This window comes from Corvus hawaiiensis, chromosome 10, assembly GCF_020740725.1.
Source record: "Corvus hawaiiensis isolate bCorHaw1 chromosome 10, bCorHaw1.pri.cur, whole genome shotgun sequence".
NCBI classification, from domain to species: domain Eukaryota; kingdom Metazoa; phylum Chordata; class Aves; order Passeriformes; family Corvidae; genus Corvus; species Corvus hawaiiensis.
Window position 1 is genome coordinate 19,784,454 of NC_063222.1, and position 19,915 is coordinate 19,804,368.

The window sequence follows — 19,915 nt, forward strand, 5'->3', positions numbered from 1 at the left end:
GGCGGGGCGGGCGCGGCGTCGGCGCAACGCGCGGGGCGGGGGCGGGGCCCGGCGCGGCTCCGGGCGTGGCGGCCCCGCCCCCGTGCGCCCCTCCCCCGCGGCGGCGGCTGGCGCGCGGCCCCGCCCCCTGCGCGCGGCGCGGCTCCGGAAATGGTCGTGCTGCGCTGCGCTGCGGCTGCGTCGGGCCGCGCGCGCTGAAGGAGACTGAAGGTAACGGGCGGGGGCGGGGCGGGCGCGCGCCCCGCGGGGGGGGGCGGGGGGGGGGGGACCGCCGGTACCGGGGCCGCGCGTGCCGCCCTATTCGCCCCCCTTCCCGGGGCTTCGCTCCGTCGGGCCCTGTCGCGCCGCCGCCACCACGTGGGTGCCGCCCCGCCGCCGCCGCCGCCACCCCCTTCCCACGCCCTGTCCCGTGCTTCGCTTCGCTGCTGCGCCGGGCTCCGCTCGTGCCGATGGTCCCCACGTCCCGGTGATCCCGCGGCGGTGGCGTCGGTCCGCGCCCACGTGCCGGCCGGTGCGCCCCGCCGCCGCCGCCACCACCGGCCGCCGCCACCACCGCCGCACACGTGCTCCCGGCGCCGCGCCCGCCTAGGCCCGGCGCCGCCGCCGCATGTGTTGCGAGCCCTGCCGCCCCCGCCCCGCCGCCCCCGTCCTCCCGTGCCGCCGCCGGTGCCCGCGGGGCCGCGGCTGCGGCCGGCAGTGACACGTGTCCTTGGCAGAGGCCGCAGCCGCCGCGGGGGGGAGCGGGGCCGCCGGATGCCGCACCGGGCACCGCACCGCGCCCTCCCGCCGCCGCGATGGTGGTGCCGCCGCCCCGGGACGGAGCCGGCCGCAGCCGCTGGTTGGGCCGCCGCCTCGGCCTGGGGGCGAGGCCGCGCTTGGGCCTGGCGGGGCCGGCCGCTCTTGGGCCACCGCCGCGGCCTGTCCCAGCCCCGCCGCCGCTGATCCTCGTCTTGTCCCTCACTCCTCCGTGCGTTCCTGCCGCCCCGAACTGCTGCTCCTCTCCCCCGGCCCCTCATTCGGACCGAGCTGGGCCTTCCCGGACCCACCCCTCCCGGGCAAGGACCCCCCGCCCCGTCGGCGGGCCCAGCACAGGCCGCGGCCCGGCCGCTCCCGGCGCAGGGCAGGCGGCAGCGACTCTGATTACAAACAGCCACGGCGGTACCCCGTTGTCCCCCCGGGACGGAACCCGCATTCCCCGGCACTGCTGGGCTAGCCGGGTCAGTGCGAGCCGGGGCCGGGCCGGGCTCCCCCCGCGGGGCCCGGCCTGATCTCTCTCTCTCTCTCTCTCTCTCAACCCCCTCCCTTCTCTCTCCCAGTCAGTCGGATGAACGGTCTCTGCAGGCCCGCTCAGCCGGCCCAGGTTTTTCCCGCGGGGGGGTGAGTATCCTGCTCGCTCCCGGTTGTGTCTGGTGGAGGAGACCACGTCTGGCTGTCCCCGGGTGTCCCTGTCCCCTATGAGACAATCCTCCCCCTCTGTTTTGGGGTGGCTGGCCTCAAGGCCTAGCTAAGCTGGCTCAGGTATGGGCTGTCTGTGCCAGGCGCTCGGGTCTCCCGTGAGAAGGAGCCCGGGGGGAGCACTGAGGGGTGCAGACTGGCCCCTGCCACCTCCTGGAACCTTGGCAGGGCCCATGTCCACTGGGGTTGTGGCTCGGGGGATCCCTGTGATGGGGTGGCAGCCCCATACCAAGGTGCAGCCCTGGGGGGATTGGGGTGCCTCATTTCCCAGTGTTGGTGGGACGTGCCTGGCAGTGCCCGCAGCGGGGCCGGGGGCCGGCAGTGCTGACGCGTCCGGGCGTCAGATTACAGGAGGCACCAGGGCTGGTCCCTCGGGTGTCTGGCCGGGAAAGGGCTCGCTGGGTACCATGGGGCGCAGGGGACCCCCGGCAGGGTACGGGGTACCGCCTCTCCTTCCTGCCCCGGTGGCCTTTGCACTGGGGCGGGGAGAGCGGCACTGGCTGCCAAGTCCTTCCTGGGACAGCTGGGAGGGTGTCCGGACTACCTGGGTGCTGGTGGTAGCGGGGGGCTGCGGGCTCCCTTGGGCAGGAATGTCAGTGGAGTGGGGCTACGTGGGAGCTGCTCCCTGCCTTCCCTGGTAGGCGTTTGTGGTGTATGCCGGGGACCCGGCACCACCAGCAGGAACAGGTTTGGCCGGCCGGGGGAAGCGCTTAGTAGGTCAGCCGGGGTGGAGCTGGGCATGGCTGACGCCGGGGTGCCGCCGGCCCACCCAGCCCCCCGGAATTAGTGGTGGCCTATGTGCTGGCGGCAGATCACGGGCACTGGTGTCCACTTTTGCGTAGAGCCCAGACGGGCTTTGTGGGGTCATCTTGGGTGGGTCAGTCTTGCTGGTGGGCATGGCTGGGTTTGAGGCATGATGTGGGGCTCCGCTCTGAAGGGCGTGAGGACCTGCCCAGGCTGGGTGACTTGGCATTGCCTACCCCATCTTCCTCGTGGCCCAGTGGGGCAGGAAGGGGTGGCTGGGGGTCCATGCCTTGGTGGGATGTTGTCTGTGGGGCATGGCTGATGCCTGGCTTTACACTGGTGGGCTATAGGGCTGGAGATTTGCAGATTTCAGGGCTGACATGGACAGGGGACAGATGCCTGGGGTGCTGCTATCTCCAGCTTATGCCCACTGTCCCTGTTCCTGCAGATAGCAAGGGGATCCTTATGCACAACCCCATGAAATGAACAAAGCTCCACAGCCCACAGGAGGAGCCCCGACTGCCCCGCACCCTGCCCCTTCTCCCGGACTGCCGCAGGTAAACGTCCTCTGCCGGGTTGGGGGACCCAACTTTGCTTCCCCAGCTGGTGCCAGAGGCAGCATTGCCATCTCTTTCCCTCCCTGCTGTCTTTCAGCCGACGTTCCCACCTGGTCAGACGGCACCTGTGGTTTTTAACCCAGCACCGACCTCACAAATGAATACGCCTTCTCAGCCGCGCCAGGTAAGGATTTTGCCTAGAGCTGGGGAGGGTGATAAGGGGTATCCAGCAACTTTCTGCCTCCTAGCCAAGTAGCCCACACCACCATGGAGCTCAGGGGTGTGAGGAGCAATGTGGTGCCCCTCAGGGCTGGCGTGTGCCTGTGAAGGGGGAATGAGCCCGTGATCCAGACCACAACTGCCACCTGAGGACCTCCTGGCCCTGGGGTGGGGGGGCAGGCGCCTCCAACGAGGATGCCCACCGAGTGACTGCTCTTCTCTCCTTCCTCCCCTGCCCCAAACCTCCCTCTCCTCCTCTCTCAGTTTCCAGCAGGGCCTCGGGCTATTCACCAGCAGGTACTAACCCGCTTCCCCTGCCCCGCATGCTGAACACCCTGCCCTGACACTGCACAGAAACACCCACCTTGGGCATGAAGGGGCTGGGGAGCATGTGGGGACCCCAGAGCTTGGGGACAGGCTGGTCTGGGGAAAATGTGGGATGCCTGCTCGACTTTGGGTAGGTTTCTCTGCAGTGTCTCCCCAGTTCCCTCCTTGCATGAAGCCTGTAGCATGTGGCTGTGCCTGTGCTAACTTTGGCCCAGGCTGTTGCTTCTGCCTGTGCCCTTCCTCATCTTCCTCTTCCTCCCTACTTTGCTTGGTCTTCTAAGGCCCTGCAGTGGCGTGCAAGGCTCTGGACCTCCATCAGCCCTCTTGTGTAGAGGAGCTGCTGGGGACAGATCTGGTGACATCCTTGGCTGTGCTGTCTGGGAGCTCATCAGACCCATCCCTGCCCCTTGGGAGGTCCCTGCAGGGGACCTCAGTGGATCTGGGATGTGGGCACAGGGCAAAGGGCTCCCTGGCCTCTTGTCCCTTTCTCTGCTATCCCTGTCCCAGTGCCAGTAACTCCTGTCTCTCTCTTTCCCCTTTTCCCTCTGTATGCGTGCGCTTGCTAACAGGGAGGATTCAGGTCTCTTCAGGTAACACTTTCTCCTTGCCCTGGGGGCGCGTGCGCGGACCCTTCTTTGCCCACTCGTCGGTGGGCTGGAGCTGCTGCTCCCGGGGATGCTCTTGCCCAGCAAACGAGCTGGGTCTGGGTTGAGATGAATGGCATTGGCTGGGGTGGGAATAGGGAGCTCCACATGCTGTCCGGCTCCGGCATGGCGGGACTACAGGTCCCAGCATCCACCGCGAGTGCCGGGAGCCGGTGCGAAGCACGCCGGGACCCACCGCCGCCGAGCTGCGTGCGGCCGTGGCCGGCCCCAGGCGCTGGAGCTGCCGGCCCCGGGAGGGCTGGGACGGGGCCGCGCCGGGCATGAGCTGGGTCGGGTGGACCCAGGCGGCCCCGCAGGTGCGTGGGGACAGGAAGATACCAGGGTGGGGGGTGGCCTTGGGAGCTGCCGAGGTGGGGCTGCATCCTGGCGGAGTGGGGGGGGGGAGGGGGGGTGGTGTCTCCCCCCCGTGGGGTGGTGGCGGATGAAGGTGCTGGAGCTGCTGCTGACGCTGTGCCCTATCTCTCCCCAAGCATTTCTACCAGAACAGGGCACAGCCTCCCGCGAGTGCGTCCCGCGTGCAGAGTAACACGACGGCTCGGCCCGGCCCTCCTGCCCATGTGTATCCGGCTGCTTCCCAGGTGATGATGATACCCTCCCAGATATCCTACACACCTTCCCAAGGAGCCTATTACATTCCCGGACAGGTGAGGGAACTTTGGATTCTGTGAGAGGGGGTTGGGATGGGCACCGGTGGGAGGTGTTGTCTGGGCTTGGAGCCCAGGTCTGTTTTGGGAGTGCAGAAGGGGTCCTGAGACTCTCTGAGCACCCACTGATTTGAGCAGGGTGCTGCTGGTTCTGTAGAGAGGCAGCAAGAGGTACTGGTCCCCTCCCCTCCCCAGCAGTTTCCTGAGGCACCTGGTGTCCTGCTCCCTACCCTAGTGTACAGCTAGTTCACAGGCAGGCCTAGGGTTACATCAGCATTTTGGGGGTATGTCTGTGCCCTGCAGGGGACATAACTGACTTTTCTTCTTCTCTGCTATTGCAGGGTCGCTCCACGTACGTTGTCCCGACCCAACAGTACCCGGTCCAACCTGGCGCCCCTAGTTTTTACCCTGGAGCCAGCCCCACAGAATTCGGGACTTACGGTACAGACAGAGGAGTTGCTCTGATCCCCGGTGCTCTTTCAGTCCCAGCACTTCCCCATTTTTTTGCTCCCCTGCTTCTGGCCTCTGTGCATCCCACCGAGCTGAGCACAGCTCACTGTGGCTGACTCTATGACTCCATTGCAGGTTATTTTGGGGGACAGTTGCCTGTTGCCCAGCAGCACATCGTGTCCCACTGGTCCATTTGCACCGGTCCATTCACCCCCGTCCTTTTCCAAATTCGGGCCGTTTAATATTTAACTCTCCTGGCGGAGGGATGGGGCAGACTTTATCCCCTGCTTCCCCTCACTTGCTGTCAGGGTGGTGAGCAGTTCAGTGCTTGCTGACCCCCCCTCAGCTCCTGCTCCCCAGGAGCTGAGCGGGGGTGCTCCATGCCTGCCCCCTCCTGGTGTTTGGGGAGCGTGGTGTGAGCAGCCCCTCCTCCTTCCCCCTGCTCGCATGTGGCCACCCGGGCTGTGACTATATTTAGGCTTGATTGGTCCCGGGAGGCCCGGCAGACACAGAAATGTGAGCCGAGGCCTCCGGCCTGGCCCCGGCACAGCAGCAAAGCATAACCAGGGCAGAGATGGGCTTCTCCTGAGCCAGGTACGTGCCCGGCCTCCCTCCCTCTTGTCTCGGGGCCCAGCCAGCCCCTCAGAGGAGGGAGGTGGCCCCTGGCAGTGGCTGTCTCCTGTGATTGGGCCAGGACACTGCTGCACCTTCGTGCAGAATCTTGGGACATGCTCTGGGTATCTTTTTGAGGTTCCAGCATGGGTGTGCCCCCACCTCTGCTTTGGGGCTGCAGTGGCTCTCCCCAGGGAAGCTGGCAGCAGCTTGCCTCTTGCCCACAGGACTGGGTGGGTGGCCTGGCATGGTGTGCCCTGTGACGAATGAATCAGATTGTGTCTCCTGTTTGGTCCCCAGGGCTAGGCAGCTCACGGTCTCCTTCCTTCCCCCCATGCCTGGCCCATCCCAGCGTGTGGTGCCCATTCAGCGTCCCTGTGTATCCCCTGAGCAGAGGGAGGGTCCCTGACTCAGGGATGAGGCAGTCACCAGAGCCTCTTGGTTGACTTCCAGTGTCAGTGCAGCAGGGAAGGTGCTGGAGCCAGAGGGGGCCAGGACCCAGCTGTGCCTGTCCCCACACACCCATTTCCCTGTGGCACTGCTCTGGGGTGATGCTCATGGGTGCCCTGGGAGGAGTGGAGCACCTCTTGAGGGCTGGGCCAGCCCTGGATGGGGTCCAGCTCTGCCTCTGGCCCTCAGCACAGCTCCTTCCTCTGGGCTGGGCTCGCCAGGGGCTCAGGCTGCACGGGGAGCCCAAGCCCCTCAGCCTGGGTGTGAATGGAGGCTGCCTGGTGCCGCCCTCGGGCTGGTGCTGGCCCTGGGGAGATAAGGGTGCAGGCAGGAAGGCGGCCACCTGCAGAGCCAGGACGCCTGTGCCTGACATGGCCGAGTGTCCAGGCAGGGCTCTTGGTGGCGTGGAGCCGGTGGGCATGGTGGATGCCTGCGGGGGCCTGGCTGGGCGTGGGGGTGGCGCGGGGACGCTCTCTGCTTCACAGGGAAGGAATTCGGTCAGGCCTGTCAGGCGGGTTAGGACAATCCAGGCCGGATGCGATGGGGGTTTGCTGCAGAGCAGCAAGGGCTCTTCAGGCTCCTGACAGACCCCTGTGTTTGGGAGATCAGGGAGTCTTCAGGACGGGCTTGGAGGATCTGGGTTGGCTGGTCTGACTCTCTCTCCTCTCCTTCAGCGGGTGCGTATTACCCGGCGCAGGGGGTGCAGCAGTTCTCAGCGGGGGTCCCCACTGCCCAGGTCATTGTGAGCCAGCAGCCACCGATCCCCACAAAACGAGAACGGAAGACGGTAAGGAGCCATCTGCCTCCAGGCATGGGGGTACTCGTATGCAGGAGGGCGTGTTCATGTGCAGGAGGGGAATGGTGTCAGCCCCAGGTGCCGGTGGTGTGTGGGATGGGATGTGGTGCTGCATGCCAGGGAAAAGGGTGGCACAGGACTGTGTCCCCATAGGCTGAGGAGCTTAGCAAGGGAACTGGGGTGCATGGTGGGTGCTGGCGACCTTGGCTGTCCCGGCGGGCAGCGTTGTGCTGAGTCACGGCTCTTGGGAGGGCGGGGGTGCCGCGGCTGCCAACTGCTGTCTGCTCCCGGAGATGCCGGTGCTCGGAGGCCTCGCATGGGGCCTATTTATAGCTGGGAGCCGGGTGGCTGCTAGCATGGCCCCATGCTGGGGGGCAGGGGTTGTGACTGGGAATTGGGGTGGTGGGATTTCCTCATCGGAGATGGGTTGAGCTGTGCACTTGGTGTTCTGGGGGCAGGTTGTGTTCAGAAGGTGAAGAGAGCAAGACTCCTGGCTGCACTGTGCACTGCACTGTAGTCCTAGCCAGACTCACATGTACCCCCCAGTCACCCCACAGCATGGTGCCCTGTACGCTGTAGCTTGTGCTGCACCCGTGGCAGGCATGGGGCCAGTGAGGCTGTGGGTGTATGGATTGTGCCGGGGGTGGCACAGAGCTCACTGTGGTTTCTGTGTGCTGAGGCTAGTTCCCTGTACTGTCCCCTGAATGAGGGGGGGTCCCTGCAGCCGCTGTGCCAGCACAGTGGTGCCTTGGGATCCCCTGACTTCTGAAGATGGATGTTGGCCTGGGGACCTGCTGGCTCCAGCTGCCTGTTGCGATGGCTTGAAAGGCACTGGAACAGGCCAGTGTCTGTGGGACACTGTGCCCTGTGGTGAGGGGATGTGGCACCCACTGGTCCCCAGACTGTGTGGCCAGGACGGTCACTGCAGTGAATGAACCTCCCTTTTCTCTTCGGAGAAGGGTGCCCTGGGGATGTTGGGCTGAGGGAAAGGGGGTGGCCCATGTGCTGTGTCCGACGCCCTGCCAACAGCTTCCCCACTCTGCTCTGATTCTTGGGCAGATCCGAATACGAGACCCCAACCAAGGTGGCAAAGACATTACAGAAGAAATTATGTCTGGAGCAAGGACCTCATCCACCCCCACCCCTCCACAGGTAAGTGGACCCTCTGGCTCCCTAGCTGGGGCAGAGAGAAGTGCATGTGGCCATGTTCAACTCCCTCTTTGCCCCCCTCAGGCTGGAAGCGGTTTGGAGCCCCAGGCCAACGGAGAGACCCCCCATGTAGCAGTTATTGTCCGGCCTGGTAAGTGCCTGTGCCAGGGCTGGGTGTGCCAGCTGGCATGGCTGCAGCAAGGATCCCTGGTGTTGGCACTGCTGGGTGTGAAATGCCAGCCCCACTGTTCCTTGGTTCTCCTGAGGCTTGTGGGATCAGAGGCCATCCCTGCATACCTGGGAACCTGTGTCCCCTGTTGGATCCAGGAGAGTTTATGTGGGCTGTGTACTCACCTCAGCTGTCTGTTGGGCACTGGAGGACCCCTGTTGTCCTCATCAGCCATTTGTGATGTGGCTTGGCACATCTATCCCTATCTCTTCTGAAGATAGAGGGATCTGGGGAGGAATGTGGGATGAGCAGGGGATCATTCGTTAATGCCATCCACCTTGCAGATGACCGCCCGAAGCCCGCGCTGGTGGTGAGCAAGCCCGTCTCCCTGGAGCCCAGCAAGTCGGCATCCCCGTCGCCTCCCCCTCCCCTGATCCCTGAGGTGGAGCCTGTGGTGCTCTCGCCTGTGACGCTGGTGCCAATGGAGCCTCCCGTGGACACGGACATGAAAGCGGAGCAGGGCGAGGCGCCACCTGACCCGCAAAAGACGTTAAGCGCCATCACTACAGTGCCAGGGGCTGTGGAGCTGCCCCTTGTGCCCGCGCCCGGCATGGACACGGTGGCTGCGGAGGAGGAGGAGGAAGAGGAGGAGGAGGTTGCTATTCCCCTCCCAGAGCCCACCCCACAGGAGTCTGTGCCCCCCAAGGTGCTGCCGGTGCCCGTTGTTCCCCCGATGCCAGCCGTGCCCCTGGTGCCGGCCGCGCCATTGCCACCGCCCGTTGTACCACAGGCCCCTGAAGCGCCCGCCAAACCCGCCTCCCCCAGCCCCACACCGCCCCGGGAAGAGCCCTGCCCCGAGCCCACTGCTGAGGCCAACGGGGTCTTGGAGGAGATGCCTGAGCCGGTCCCTGAGGTGCCCCTGTGCCAGCCGGTGCTGGCCTCTGAGCCGGTGCCTGCGCCCGCCCTGGACTCCCCCATTGCCCAGCCTGAAGAGCTGCCCCTACCCAATGGGGTGGAGGGCACCAGCAAAGTGGAGCTGAGTGACGAGCAGCCCGAGTCAGATGTCAGCCCCATCTCAGAGCCTGAGGAGCCAGCCCAGCCTGGCACCCCTGCCTCCCCGCCTGCAGAGGAGGAGGAGGAAGAGAGTGAAGGCCCTGGTGAGACCCAGGAGAGAAGCTTGAGCCCAGCCCCTGCCCCTTCGCAGACCTCGGAGGCGACCGCACAAGGTTGGGCATGCTGGGCTTCAGGGTGCCCCAGGGTGGGTGTTGGGTGATGGGGGACATCACATGGGTGTGGTGCTAGGCATGATACAGGGAAGGTGCTGGAGAGGGGGACGGAGTTAGGGACAATAGGATGTGTGGGTATGGGATGCTGAGAGGGACAAGGTGCCTGTGGATGGTGGGATGAGGGAGATGTCTGGGGAGTACATCTATGTGAAGGTGTATGGGGTGGGTATAGAGTGGGGTGTGTGGGGTGTGTCCTGGGGAATGGAAGTATGTTTTCTGTGATGCCTTATGCAGGGCTGTAGGGTGGGTGTATCAGGGTTGTGTCTGAGGATTGTCACCAGTCACTGAGGACACTGGGAGGTGGAGGATTGGCAGGGAAGCTGTGGGGCATGCTGTGTAGGGCTATGCAAGTACATGGGGGTGCTTGAGGAAAGTGGGGTGCTCTGGGGATGCGCTGGGGTTTCTCGTTTTTTCTTTAAGCACCTTACACAGGAGTGTTGGGGTTACATAGGAGTGATGGGGAAGATGGGTTCACAGGATATGTTTGTGTGGAGTGCCTTGGGCAGGGATACAGGGGTGCTATAGGAGGGGAACCTGAGGGCAGATACGCTTCTGGGGAGCACATCTGTTTGTGCTGGTGTATAGGGGTGCCAGAGAGGGGAGTGTGTATAGGGACAGAGGTTTGTATGGGAGTGTTCCTATAAGGGCTGTCCTGCAGAGCAGTGTGTGTGTCTGCAGGGATCCTCTGAGGAGGATGGGGAGCACTGCACTAGGGCAGTGGTGTGGATGGGAGGCTTTGATGAGGCACAGGGTAAATCGGGGTATGTTTGGGGATGGGGGCTGTGATGGGGTGGCAGGACCACATCCCTGTGGCTCCATCTTGAAGCTCGCCTGGTGTTACTGGGGCCTCACTGGTGACCCTGTAGCTGGTGTCAGAGTACCTGGGGGACTGGGAGGGTTCCTGTCTTTCACCTCCCTGCCTTATCTCCTAGTCGCCATGTCGGTGCCAAAGAAGAAGCGAAGGATGAAGGAGCTGAACAAGAAGGAGGCAGTAGGGGATTTGCTGGATGCCTTTAAAGAGGTGAGTGTCCCAGGGGTGTCTGGGGATCACCCTGTGTCCCACCTCCTGCTGTGATGAACTCTGCTTTGTGCCATCGTGTCTGGGCCACTGATGCTCTGTGATGGTAATGAGGATCTGAGGTGGGGTGGACACCAAGGAGTGGGGTGGAGGGGACAGAACCAGGTTCTTGTGGGTGACTGCTGTCCCTGTCCCTCCCAATGCAGTCTCAGACCGGTGATAGTGCCTCGGAGGTGGAGAACAAGCCCCCCACGTCTGCCCCTGCCAGTGAAGCAGAGGATGCGGCTCCTGCCCGTCCACAGGAAGAGTCGGAAGAGACGTGGGAGGAGAAGGAGGACAAGTTGGCCCCGGAGAAGGGCAAGGCTGCTGGCCAGAAATATGGCTACAAGGAAGGTGAGCTGTGCCTTGGCACAGTCCTCTGCTGGCAGCCACCACCTCTGGACCCAGCAGTGGGGAAGGTGTGGGTGGCATGGTCCCGCTGTCCTAAATTTCACATTCTCCTCCCATCTTGTCCTCAAGCTTGGCATGGGGTGGGGAACAGAGTTCCCAGCACGAGGGTCCTGGAAGGAGGCAGGGAGCTGGTGGCATCAGGCTTTCTAAGCATGCAGGATTATTGTGCTCATGGTGTACCAGGCGGGGGCAGTTCTGTGGTTGTCTATATCCCATGTCGCTGGTCTCTGTGTGGACTCAGACCTACCACAGCTCAGGGTGGTGGAGGATGTGGGACAGGCCATATCAGAGTCTCCCTCTTGCCCTCCACTGCAGAGCAATGGAAGCCGCTGAACCCTGAGGAGAAGAAGCGATATGATCGGGAGTTCCTGCTGGGCTTCCAGTTCATCTTTGCCAGCATGCAGAAACCTGAGGGGCTGCCCCAGATCACAGATGTGGTGCTGGACAAGGTCGGTGCGGCCCTGGAAATGGGGGAATTGTGGGTGGTGGTCAGGTGGGGGTCTGGCTCTTCTTTGTGCCTTGTCGAAGCAGGGCAGGGACTTACTTTTGTGCTCAGGGTCCTGTTGCAGCATCTGCAATGACCCCGAGCCTCAGTTTGGTGGGTGTGGGGGCACCTCTGGGGCCTTTTTTCCAGTTCCTTGTCCCGGCGTTGAGGCTGGGGGATGGATCCATCCCGCTCCTCTGCCCCCGGGCATCCTCAGCCGTGTGTACCTTCGCAGGCCAACAAGACCCCACTGCGGGCACTTGACCCCATCCGCTTCAGTGGCATGAACTGCAGCCCTGACTTCACCCCTTCCTTCGCCAACCTTGGCCGGCCTGTCATGGGCAACCGGGGCCTGGTGAGTATCCCTCGCTTCACTGCTGCCATCCTGCTCTGCCTCTCTGTGATGATCAAGCTTTCGAGCCGCTGTGTCTGGGCCACTGATGTCCGTGATGGAGTTGAGGATCTGAGTAGGCGGACTGGAGACCTCTGGGAGCCAGCCCAGGTAGTCCCAGAGCAGAGAGCTGAGTTTCTTCTCCATGTGTCAGCCCTCAGGGTTGGGTCCCCGCCGCTCCCAGCAGAGCCAGAGGAAGGAGCCCCGCAAAATCATTGCTACTGTGTCCCTCAATGAGGATGTCAAGCTGAACAAGGCCGAGAAGGCCTGGAAACCCAGCAGCAAACGTGCTTCCGAGGAGGAGGATCCTGAGAATATCAAGACACAGGTGGGCGCTGGGGTGGGCAGGCAGTTGGAGGGCCTGGGGGAAAGACGCCCAGCTCTTGCTGACCCCACTGCCGTTGCAGGAACTGCTCCGCCGCGTCCGCAGCATCCTCAACAAGCTGACTCCCCAGATGTTCCAGCAACTGATGAAGCAGGTGATGGAGTTGTCCATCGACACGGAGGAGCGGCTCAAGGGTGTCATCGACCTCGTCTTCGAGAAGGCCATCTCGGAGCCAAACTTCTCTGTTGCCTATGCTAACATGTGCCGTTGCCTTATGGGGGTGAGCAGAAGCTGGGCGGTCTCCTACTGAGTGGGCAAGGGTTTTTGGCCATCTCAGCTGAGCTTAGTAGTGTGCAGGCCCTTCCGTGTGGAATGGGGAAACAGGTGTGTGGATGGAGGACCAAGTTCAGGGTCTCAGCAGGGCATCACAAAGTTGTAAGGTGGTTTTTTCCTGATTTGAGTAGTGCCAGCTTAGTTGCCCTACTCTTGGGGGAGACACAACTCATGCTTCTTCTCTGGCTTGTACCTCTCCCTGCAGCTTAAAGTGCCCACAACAGACAAGCCCACAGTGACTGTGAACTTCCGCAAGCTGCTGCTCAACCGCTGCCAGAAGGAGTTTGAGAAGGACAAGGACGACGATGAGATCTTTGAGAAGCGGCAGAAGGAGATGGATGATGCCAGTGCCGTGAGTTGGGCTGGGAGTCTGTGCCTGAGGGCTGGCATAGGTGTCCTTGGGCTGGCTCTGGACACTGAACTGGCTTGCTGGGCTTTTCCTGCAGCCCGAGGAGAAGGCGCGTATGAAGGATGAGCTGGAGGAGGCGCGGGACAAGGCTCGACGACGATCCCTGGGCAACATCAAGTTCATTGGAGAGCTCTTCAAACTGAAGATGTTGACGGAGGCCATCATGCATGACTGTGTGGTGAAGCTGCTCAAAAACCACGATGAGGAGTCTCTTGAGTGCCTTTGCCGCCTGCTTACGACTATTGGCAAGGACTTGGACTTTGAGAAAGCCAAGGTACTCCTTGCCCTGTCCTGCCTTGCCCTTCCCTTGCCTTGCCTTTGGAAGGAATATGATCATGGCTCTGTCCCTCTATAGCCTAGGATGGACCAGTACTTCAATCAGATGGAGAAGATCATCAAAGAGAAAAAGACATCATCCCGAATCCGTTTCATGCTGCAGGATGTTATTGACCTAAGACGGGTAAAGTTCATGGAATGCAATCGTGTGGGGGCTGTCCTCCATCCCCTGCTTGGTCCCTTGGAGCTGCTGGCCTGTGTCCTCTGAGTGCCAGTAACCCATGTGTCCCATCTAGGGGAGAGATAGGTACGTGAGCTGTGGCCAGCCCCAGAGACACCATGCTAGCCCCAGCCATTGGTTATCATGGTAGTGGTAGTGGGCACACAGTAATTGGCAGCTATTTAATGCAGGGGGGCTCCAGAAACTGAGCCTTTTTGTGCCAAAAGCTGCCACAGCACATGGAGAAAGTGATGATGGCTGAGGCAGGAGACCAACCTGAGACTCTGAGAGTGGGATGGCTGGGAAGGGGAAATGCCTTTTCCTCCATCTTCCAGCCATCTCAGTGCCCTCTTCCCGCCTTCTTTGCCCTCTGCAGAATAGCTGGGTGCCGCGGCGAGGAGACCAGGGCCCCAAAACCATAGATCAGATCCACAAGGAAGCAGAGATGGAGGAGCATCGGGAACACATCAAAGTGCAGCAGCTCATGTCAAAGGACAAGAGGAGAGGACCCCCTGGGCCATCTTCCAGTGGTGAGTGCCTGGGCTTGGGGGCACTTGAGTTTGCCTGGGGTGGGTTGCTCCTGCTGGACGCCGCTCAAGGCTGGTCTGCCCCTTACGACTGTCCCTCTTGTGCTCAGGGCGCAGTAGCCTGGTCGCAGATGATGGCTGGAACACAGTGCCCATCAGCAAGGGCAACCGGCCCATCGACACCAGCCGGCTAACGAAGATCACCAAGGTGAGGCTGGGGGTGTGGTGTGGCAGCCGAGTCGGCTGCCTGGCCTAGATCCTGGCTCGATGGGGGGTCAGGTCTGACTGTCTCTCTCCACCTGCAGCCTGGATCCATCGACTCCAATAACCAGCTCTTTGCACCGGGTGGGCGGCTGAGCTGGGGCAAGGGCAGCAGTGGGGGGTCTGGTGCAAAGCCCGCAGATTCAGGTAGGCTGTGTGGGACTGGCTGGGTGCTGTGGGACAGAGTGGGAGGGGTGATCCTTCCCCCGGCAGTTCCTGTACCAGGAAGGTGCCGAACTCTGAGACTTCCCTCTTTTCACGCCCAGCATCTGATTCAGGGCGACCAGCCACGAGCACCTTGAACCGCTTCTCAGCGCTCCAGCAGTCAATGCCTGCCGAGAGCCCAGAGTCCCGCCGTGTGGTGCAGAGGTGAGGGGCCAGCCCTGCCTTGCTGGATGGGGGTGTTGGGGATGGGGGAGAACCCCCGATTCAGGCTTGTGGTTGATAAGTGTGTAGGCAAGTTATGGTATCTGGACTTGCCCTGTGGCAAGATGGGGCCTTGAGGGAGTCAGTGGTGAGTCCTTGTGGCAAGGAAGGTTGACCTCACCCTGGGTGTCCTCCCTACTGTTTGGCACTTGGGTGACCACCCCTGGGTGCTCTGGACTGGGGGTCCTTGGATGGACATTGATGGGCCAAAGGGAGTCCCTTAGAGGCTGGAGTGTGAGGTCCCCAAAGAGAGCTGGAGTTTGGATTTGTTCAGGAGAAGAGGAAAACTGTGGGGTGAGCACTGTCTGGGGACCGTGCTTTGTGTGCCAGTATGCCACAGAAAATGAAGGGCAGCTTTGCCACACTGCATCAGAAGAAAGGTGTGAGCAGGACAAAGGCAGGTACTGCTCAGCCATGCCAAGCAGCAGAGTGAAAGGAAAAGGGTGTGAGTTGGAACTGGGGAGAAATAGGGAGAAAATTTTTCCCCAAGAATGGTCAAGTCCTAAAAGAGGTGGGGATTGGAGTGGCACAGCCTTACCTTCCAGAGCTCTGCAGTCTAGGGTCAGGGAGGGTGGTGATGGGCTCTTCACACTGTGTGTGTCTTTCTCCCACGCAGGAGCAGCTCCAGCCGTGACAGGTCAGAGAAGGCTGGGGACAGAGGGGACCGGGAGTTGCGTTCGGAGAAGGGCAGCGACCGTCTGGAGCGTCCCGACCAGGGGGAGCGGGCAGACAGGAACAGGTCTGCCCTCACCAAGAGGAGCTTCAGCAAAGAGACAGAGGACAGGAGCCGAGAACGGGAGAAGCAGGGTGGCCCCGAGGCCGTGCGCAAGGCTGCAAGCATGACGGAGGAGCGGGACCGGAGCCGAGAGACCAGTGAGCTGGGGAGGAGCAATATCCCAGGATGTGGCTGGACCTGCGGCTCTGCCTGTCCCAGGTGGTGCCTGATCCTTGCTCTTTTCTTGCAGTTAAACAAGAGCCAACACCTGCAACATCCACCAAGCCCACGCTGTCAGAAGAGGAACTGGAGAAGAAATCCAAGGCAATCATAGAGGAATACTTGCACATCAATGACATGAAGGTGAGAGGAGGGGGTGGCCAAGCACCCTAACACACCATACATGTTCCCCTAACATGCCATATGCTTCCCTCGCTGTGTGGTAGCACTTTTGGGCAGGGTTCTGGTGGTGCCTGGATGTTGAAGGGGGGAGCCAGAGCTGGCTGTAGGGCAATACTGACCCCCCTTTTCCCTGCAGGAGGCCCTGCAGTGTGTGCAGGAGCTGGGCAGCCCCTCCTTGCTCTACATTTTTGTGCAAAATGGCATTGAGTCCACGCTGGAGAGGAGCACCATCTCCCGCGAGCACATGGGAGCCCTGCTCTGCCAGCTGGTGAAGGCAGGCACTCTCTCCAAGGAGCAGTACTACAAAGGGTGAGGGGCCAGGGCAGCCTGGCTTTGAATTTAGCCCTGCCTTGAGTAGGACTCAGCACTGAGATGTGTCCTGAGGTCCCTCCTAGCCAAGTGCGTGGGGCCTGCTGGATCCCAACAGCTCCCTCTGCTCTTCAGGCTGCGGGAGATCTTGGAGACTGCAGAGGACATGGAGATTGACATCCCACACATCTGGCTGTACCTGGCTGAGCTCATCACCCCCATCCTGCAAGAGGAAGGCATCCCCATGGAGGAGCTGTTCAGGTGAGGGCTGTGCTCCTCAGCAGGGCTGGCACATGCTACCTGCCCCCTTCATGGGGGCAGGTAGCTCACCCAGGTCTCTTGTGCCCCACAGGGAGATCACGAAGCCCCTGGTGCCCATTGGGAAGGCCACCACGCTGCTGGTTGAGGTGCTGGGCTTGTTGTGCAAGGGCATGGTAAGTGCATGGGGCTTGTGTGGCTACTGGCTGCTCTCTCAAGGACTGGCATCCTGCTTGGGGGCCAGGTGGCCATGTGGGGATTGAACCCCCCTGCCACCAGAGAGGCTGGTGAGGGACATCCCTTTCAGTGTCTGGGTCATGGGGGTGGCATGGCCAAGCCACAGTATCTTGCTCCCTGGAGATGGAGGGCATGGTGTGCTGATGACGACTGTCTGTCCCACAGGGCCAGAAGACAGCAGGAAAGCTGTGGCGGGATGGAGGCCTGAGCTGGAAGGAATTCTTGCCTGAGGACCAGGATGTCAACAAATTTGTCACAGAGCAGGTGGGGGCTTGGTGGCAGCGAGGGGCAGAGGTGGGCCATGGGTGGACCTTGGGCAGTGTGAGAGTGGTGCTCCCCTGTGCTGCCTTTAACAGCTCTCTCTGCCTGCTTCCCCAGAAATTGGAGTACACGATGGGGGACAGCTCTGACATGCCAAGCCGCAAGGAGCTGACCTCAGAGGAGCTGTGCAAGCAAATGGACAAACTGCTGAAGGAGAACCCGAACAACCAAAGAATACATGACTGGATTGAGGTGAGGGTGGGGACACAGCACCTGAATGTCTGGAGGCTCCCTCCTGGCTTCCTCTCCACCTCACAGTCCTTTACCCTCCCCCCTCCAGGCCAACCTGAGCGAGCAGCAGGTCTCATCCAACACATTTATCAGGGCCCTGATGACGTCTGTGTGCCACTTGGCCATTGTCTGTGAGTACCAGGGTGAGGTGGGAGCAGTGGGGGTTCCCCTGCCCACGCTGCCCCTCTCACGCCCCGTCCCCTGCAGTTGAGAACCCATACCGCGTGGACGCCATGGTCATCCGCAACCAAGCCAAGCTGCTCCAGAAGTACCTGCGGGATGAGCAGAAGGAGCTCCAGGCACTCTACGCTCTGCAAGCCTTGGTGGTGAAGTTGGAGCAGCCTCCCAGTGAGTATCATGGGTGCGGGTGGGTTGAGGAGGGGGTGGCAAGTGTGTCCCCACCCCAGCAGGGTGGCTGGTGGCTGGAGAATTGCAGAGGTTCCCCTTTGTCCCCCCACCCCAGACCTGCTGCGGATGTTCTTTGATGCCCTCTACGATGAGGATGTCATCAAGGAGGAGGCTTTCTACAAGTGGGAGTCCAGCAAGGACCCAGCCGAGCAGCAGGGCAAAGGGGTGGCGCTCAAATCAGTGACAGCCTTTTTCACCTGGCTTCGGGAAGCTGAGGACGAGTCGGACAACAACTGAGCAGCTGTGAGGAGGAGGAGGCAGAGGAAAGGGGGAGAGAGAGTGGGGCACCCTGGGGAGTGACTCCAACCCTTCCCACCCCTGGCCCCCATGGACTTGCTAATGCCAGGGCTGAGTGACCTGCTGTGCCCATTGCAGCCCCCCTCTCTCTTTTTTTCAGCTCTCCTGTCTCTTCTTCCTCTGTCCTGGTTCTGTTTGTAAGGCCTGTATGAGTTTGTCATGATGATAATAAACAGATGCTGACTGAGGCGGTGGCTGCCATGGGTCCCCTTGGGGACCTTCCTCGCCCCCCTCCCAGCGCAGGCACACCAGGTCTCTGGGAGTGGGGCAGAGCACCCCCGGCTTCATGTCATGGAGAGGGGGGGATGGGATGGGGACATAGCTCTCCCCTCCTCTCCCTCCTCCTCTTTCTCCTCCCCCCTTCTTGATGAAATATAGAGAGATTATATATATATAAACTTATTAAATTTGGTTTGGGGACAGGAGCGTGATTTCTCCCCCTCCCCTGTCCTCTCTCTATTCCTCCATCACTGCCTGGACCCCCTCCCCTCTATGGTTTTTAAATTTTAAATATAAATCATTCCCCCCCCCAGCTCCTGCTCTGACACCTGGGGAGGGTGCCGGGGAGGAGGGGGGGGGTGGCCCCTTCTCTCTGGGCCAGGCTGAGTCCCCTCCAACACCCCAAAAGCCCCCATCCTCCTCCCAAACGTTTAAGGCCACAATTGGGCAAGCGACAGGGTGGCCCCCTCATCCGCGTCCCCTGTATTTATAGAGCGCCGGATGTGACGAGCCGCATGTGTAATTATTAAAACAAGGATTCAATTACTGGTCACGTGAATTTGTAAATAATTTTTTTTTTGCCTTTTTTTTTTTTTTTTTCTTTATGGAGTATTTAATTGAAGATTTAAAGGCATCTTTTCACCTTAAAACTGGAAATAAAAGAACATTGCTAAATAATGCCCCGTGTGCCGCTGTTGCCGCCCCCTCCCTCCATGTCCTTTGTGCCTGGGCTGGTGTGGGGGTGCCAGCCTTGAGCATGGGCAAGGACCAGCCTCCCCTGTCACTGCAAGGCAGGTAGGTACCCCAACTCCAGGGCTGGAAGGGTGGCAAGGGGGTTGGATGTGCCTGGAGCCAGGCCCCCTGGACTCCTCTTGCTGGCACTGCCTGGCACAGGGTCTCTGGTGGTGGACAAGACAGCCCTGCCAGCAGCCTGGCTGTGGAGGAGAGCCCTGATGTCCCCAAATGTCCCTTTTCCCACAGGCACGAGTGGTGGAACCTGCATGGTCTCCTCGGGACAGGAGATGGGAGATGTGTGCCAGGTTCCCTCTACGCCTTTCAGTGTGGGAGGGCATTTTTCTATCAGCCCCCTCCTGCCTTGTCTTGCAGTTGGAGTGGAGATGGGGCACAGCTGGTCGCTGCTGGGGTTCCCTTGTGGGGTATCCCTGTTGGCAACAGAGGCTGGTCCCCCTTGGGGCTGGAGGCCAGTCTTTGATGCCTTGGGCTGCCTCTTGCTGAGTCACCCTGGCCATGGCCCAGAGGGTACAGAATAATTAACCAGAGGCTGTTCCCCAGATTAGAGGCTGATCTGTCTGAGCTGCAGCCCTGGCATCACTAATGCTGGGAAGCAGTTGGCAGGGAAAGGCCTGGGGCTGGGGACTGAGCAGGAACTCCCTCCATGACTGGGAATGAGTGAGTAACAAGAGAGGGAGGCCCTTTGAGCTGTTTGGGTAACCTGCTTGCCAAGGGAGAGAGAGGGTGGCACCCCAGCAGTGCCCTCCTGTGCCAGGGAAAAGGTACCACAGCATTAATTACCATCAGTAGGTTTCAGAATGAACACAGGCTGACCCATCAGCGCTGGCCTGCAACTCCTGCAGGGGCCGTTGCTGTCAGACGTGATGTGCCAAAGCCTGCACCCACCTGTCCCCAGCCCACTTCCATGGCGGTGGGGGGCTGTGCCAGTGGCTGTGTGCTGCACCACCACACCGTCGGGGGAGGGTAGGTGCAGGCACGCCTGGGGCTGAGGGGTGCCCTGTTTCTGCAGGGTCCCAGCCCTTGTTCGCCCCCCTCCCCCCCGGGGGGTGCACCGGGGCCGGGCGGGGCGGCGCTGTCCGCGGTGCTGGCACGGCGCTCTCCGCGGTGCCCGGCCTTCTTCCC

General features: G+C 61.6%; 1 protein-coding gene and 2 non-coding genes across 11 annotated transcripts; all 3 read left to right on the plus strand.

Moving 5' to 3' along the window:
• Positions 1-133: 133 nt before the first annotated feature.
• Positions 134-18,718, plus strand: EIF4G1 (eukaryotic translation initiation factor 4 gamma 1). Of its 9 annotated transcripts, none has more exons than XM_048314421.1 (35): positions 134-210; positions 1,317-1,377; positions 2,648-2,756; positions 2,854-2,940; positions 3,240-3,272; positions 3,872-3,892; positions 4,438-4,611; positions 4,953-5,052; positions 6,798-6,910; positions 7,979-8,071; positions 8,153-8,219; positions 8,582-9,463; positions 10,456-10,544; positions 10,748-10,934; positions 11,307-11,440; positions 11,693-11,830; positions 12,021-12,194; positions 12,274-12,471; positions 12,730-12,876; positions 12,971-13,207; positions 13,289-13,393; positions 13,806-13,959; positions 14,067-14,164; positions 14,262-14,364; positions 14,484-14,586; positions 15,260-15,516; positions 15,609-15,721; positions 15,897-16,069; positions 16,205-16,330; positions 16,422-16,503; positions 16,730-16,828; positions 16,943-17,077; positions 17,166-17,247; positions 17,324-17,464; positions 17,580-18,718. In XM_048314421.1, exons 3-35 carry the CDS (start codon positions 2,682-2,684, stop codon positions 17,759-17,761), a joined length of 4,902 nt encoding a protein of 1,633 aa, XP_048170378.1. In that variant the 5' UTR covers positions 134-210; positions 1,317-1,377; positions 2,648-2,681; the 3' UTR covers positions 17,762-18,718. The 9 variants fall into 9 exon arrangements, with proteins under 9 accessions (XP_048170378.1, XP_048170381.1, XP_048170382.1 ...); XM_048314424.1 differs by having other exon boundaries at positions 14,496-14,586; XM_048314425.1 differs by having other exon boundaries at positions 11,711-11,830.
• On the plus strand, positions 10,590-10,667 carry LOC125331250. Its single transcript, XR_007205950.1, has one exon. It is a non-coding gene; the product is annotated as a small nucleolar RNA SNORD66 (small nucleolar RNA).
• Positions 11,872-11,946, plus strand: LOC125331251. The gene has a single exon (XR_007205951.1). It is a non-coding gene; the product is annotated as a small nucleolar RNA SNORD66 (small nucleolar RNA).
• Positions 18,719-19,915: the final 1,197 nt, after the last annotated feature.

Excerpts from the sequence above, each read along its gene's own strand:
- EIF4G1 (XM_048314421.1), top strand. The coding sequence starts at position 2,682 with ATGAACAAAGCTCCACAGCCCACAGGAGGAGCCCCGACTGCCCCGCAC. Across the intron at positions 6,911-7,978 it reads CAAAACGAGAACGGAAGACG|ATCCGAATACGAGACCCCAA; the intron begins GTAAGGAGCCAT and ends ATTCTTGGGCAG. Across the intron at positions 14,165-14,261 it reads GGCTAACGAAGATCACCAAG|CCTGGATCCATCGACTCCAA; the intron begins GTGAGGCTGGGG and ends CTCCACCTGCAG.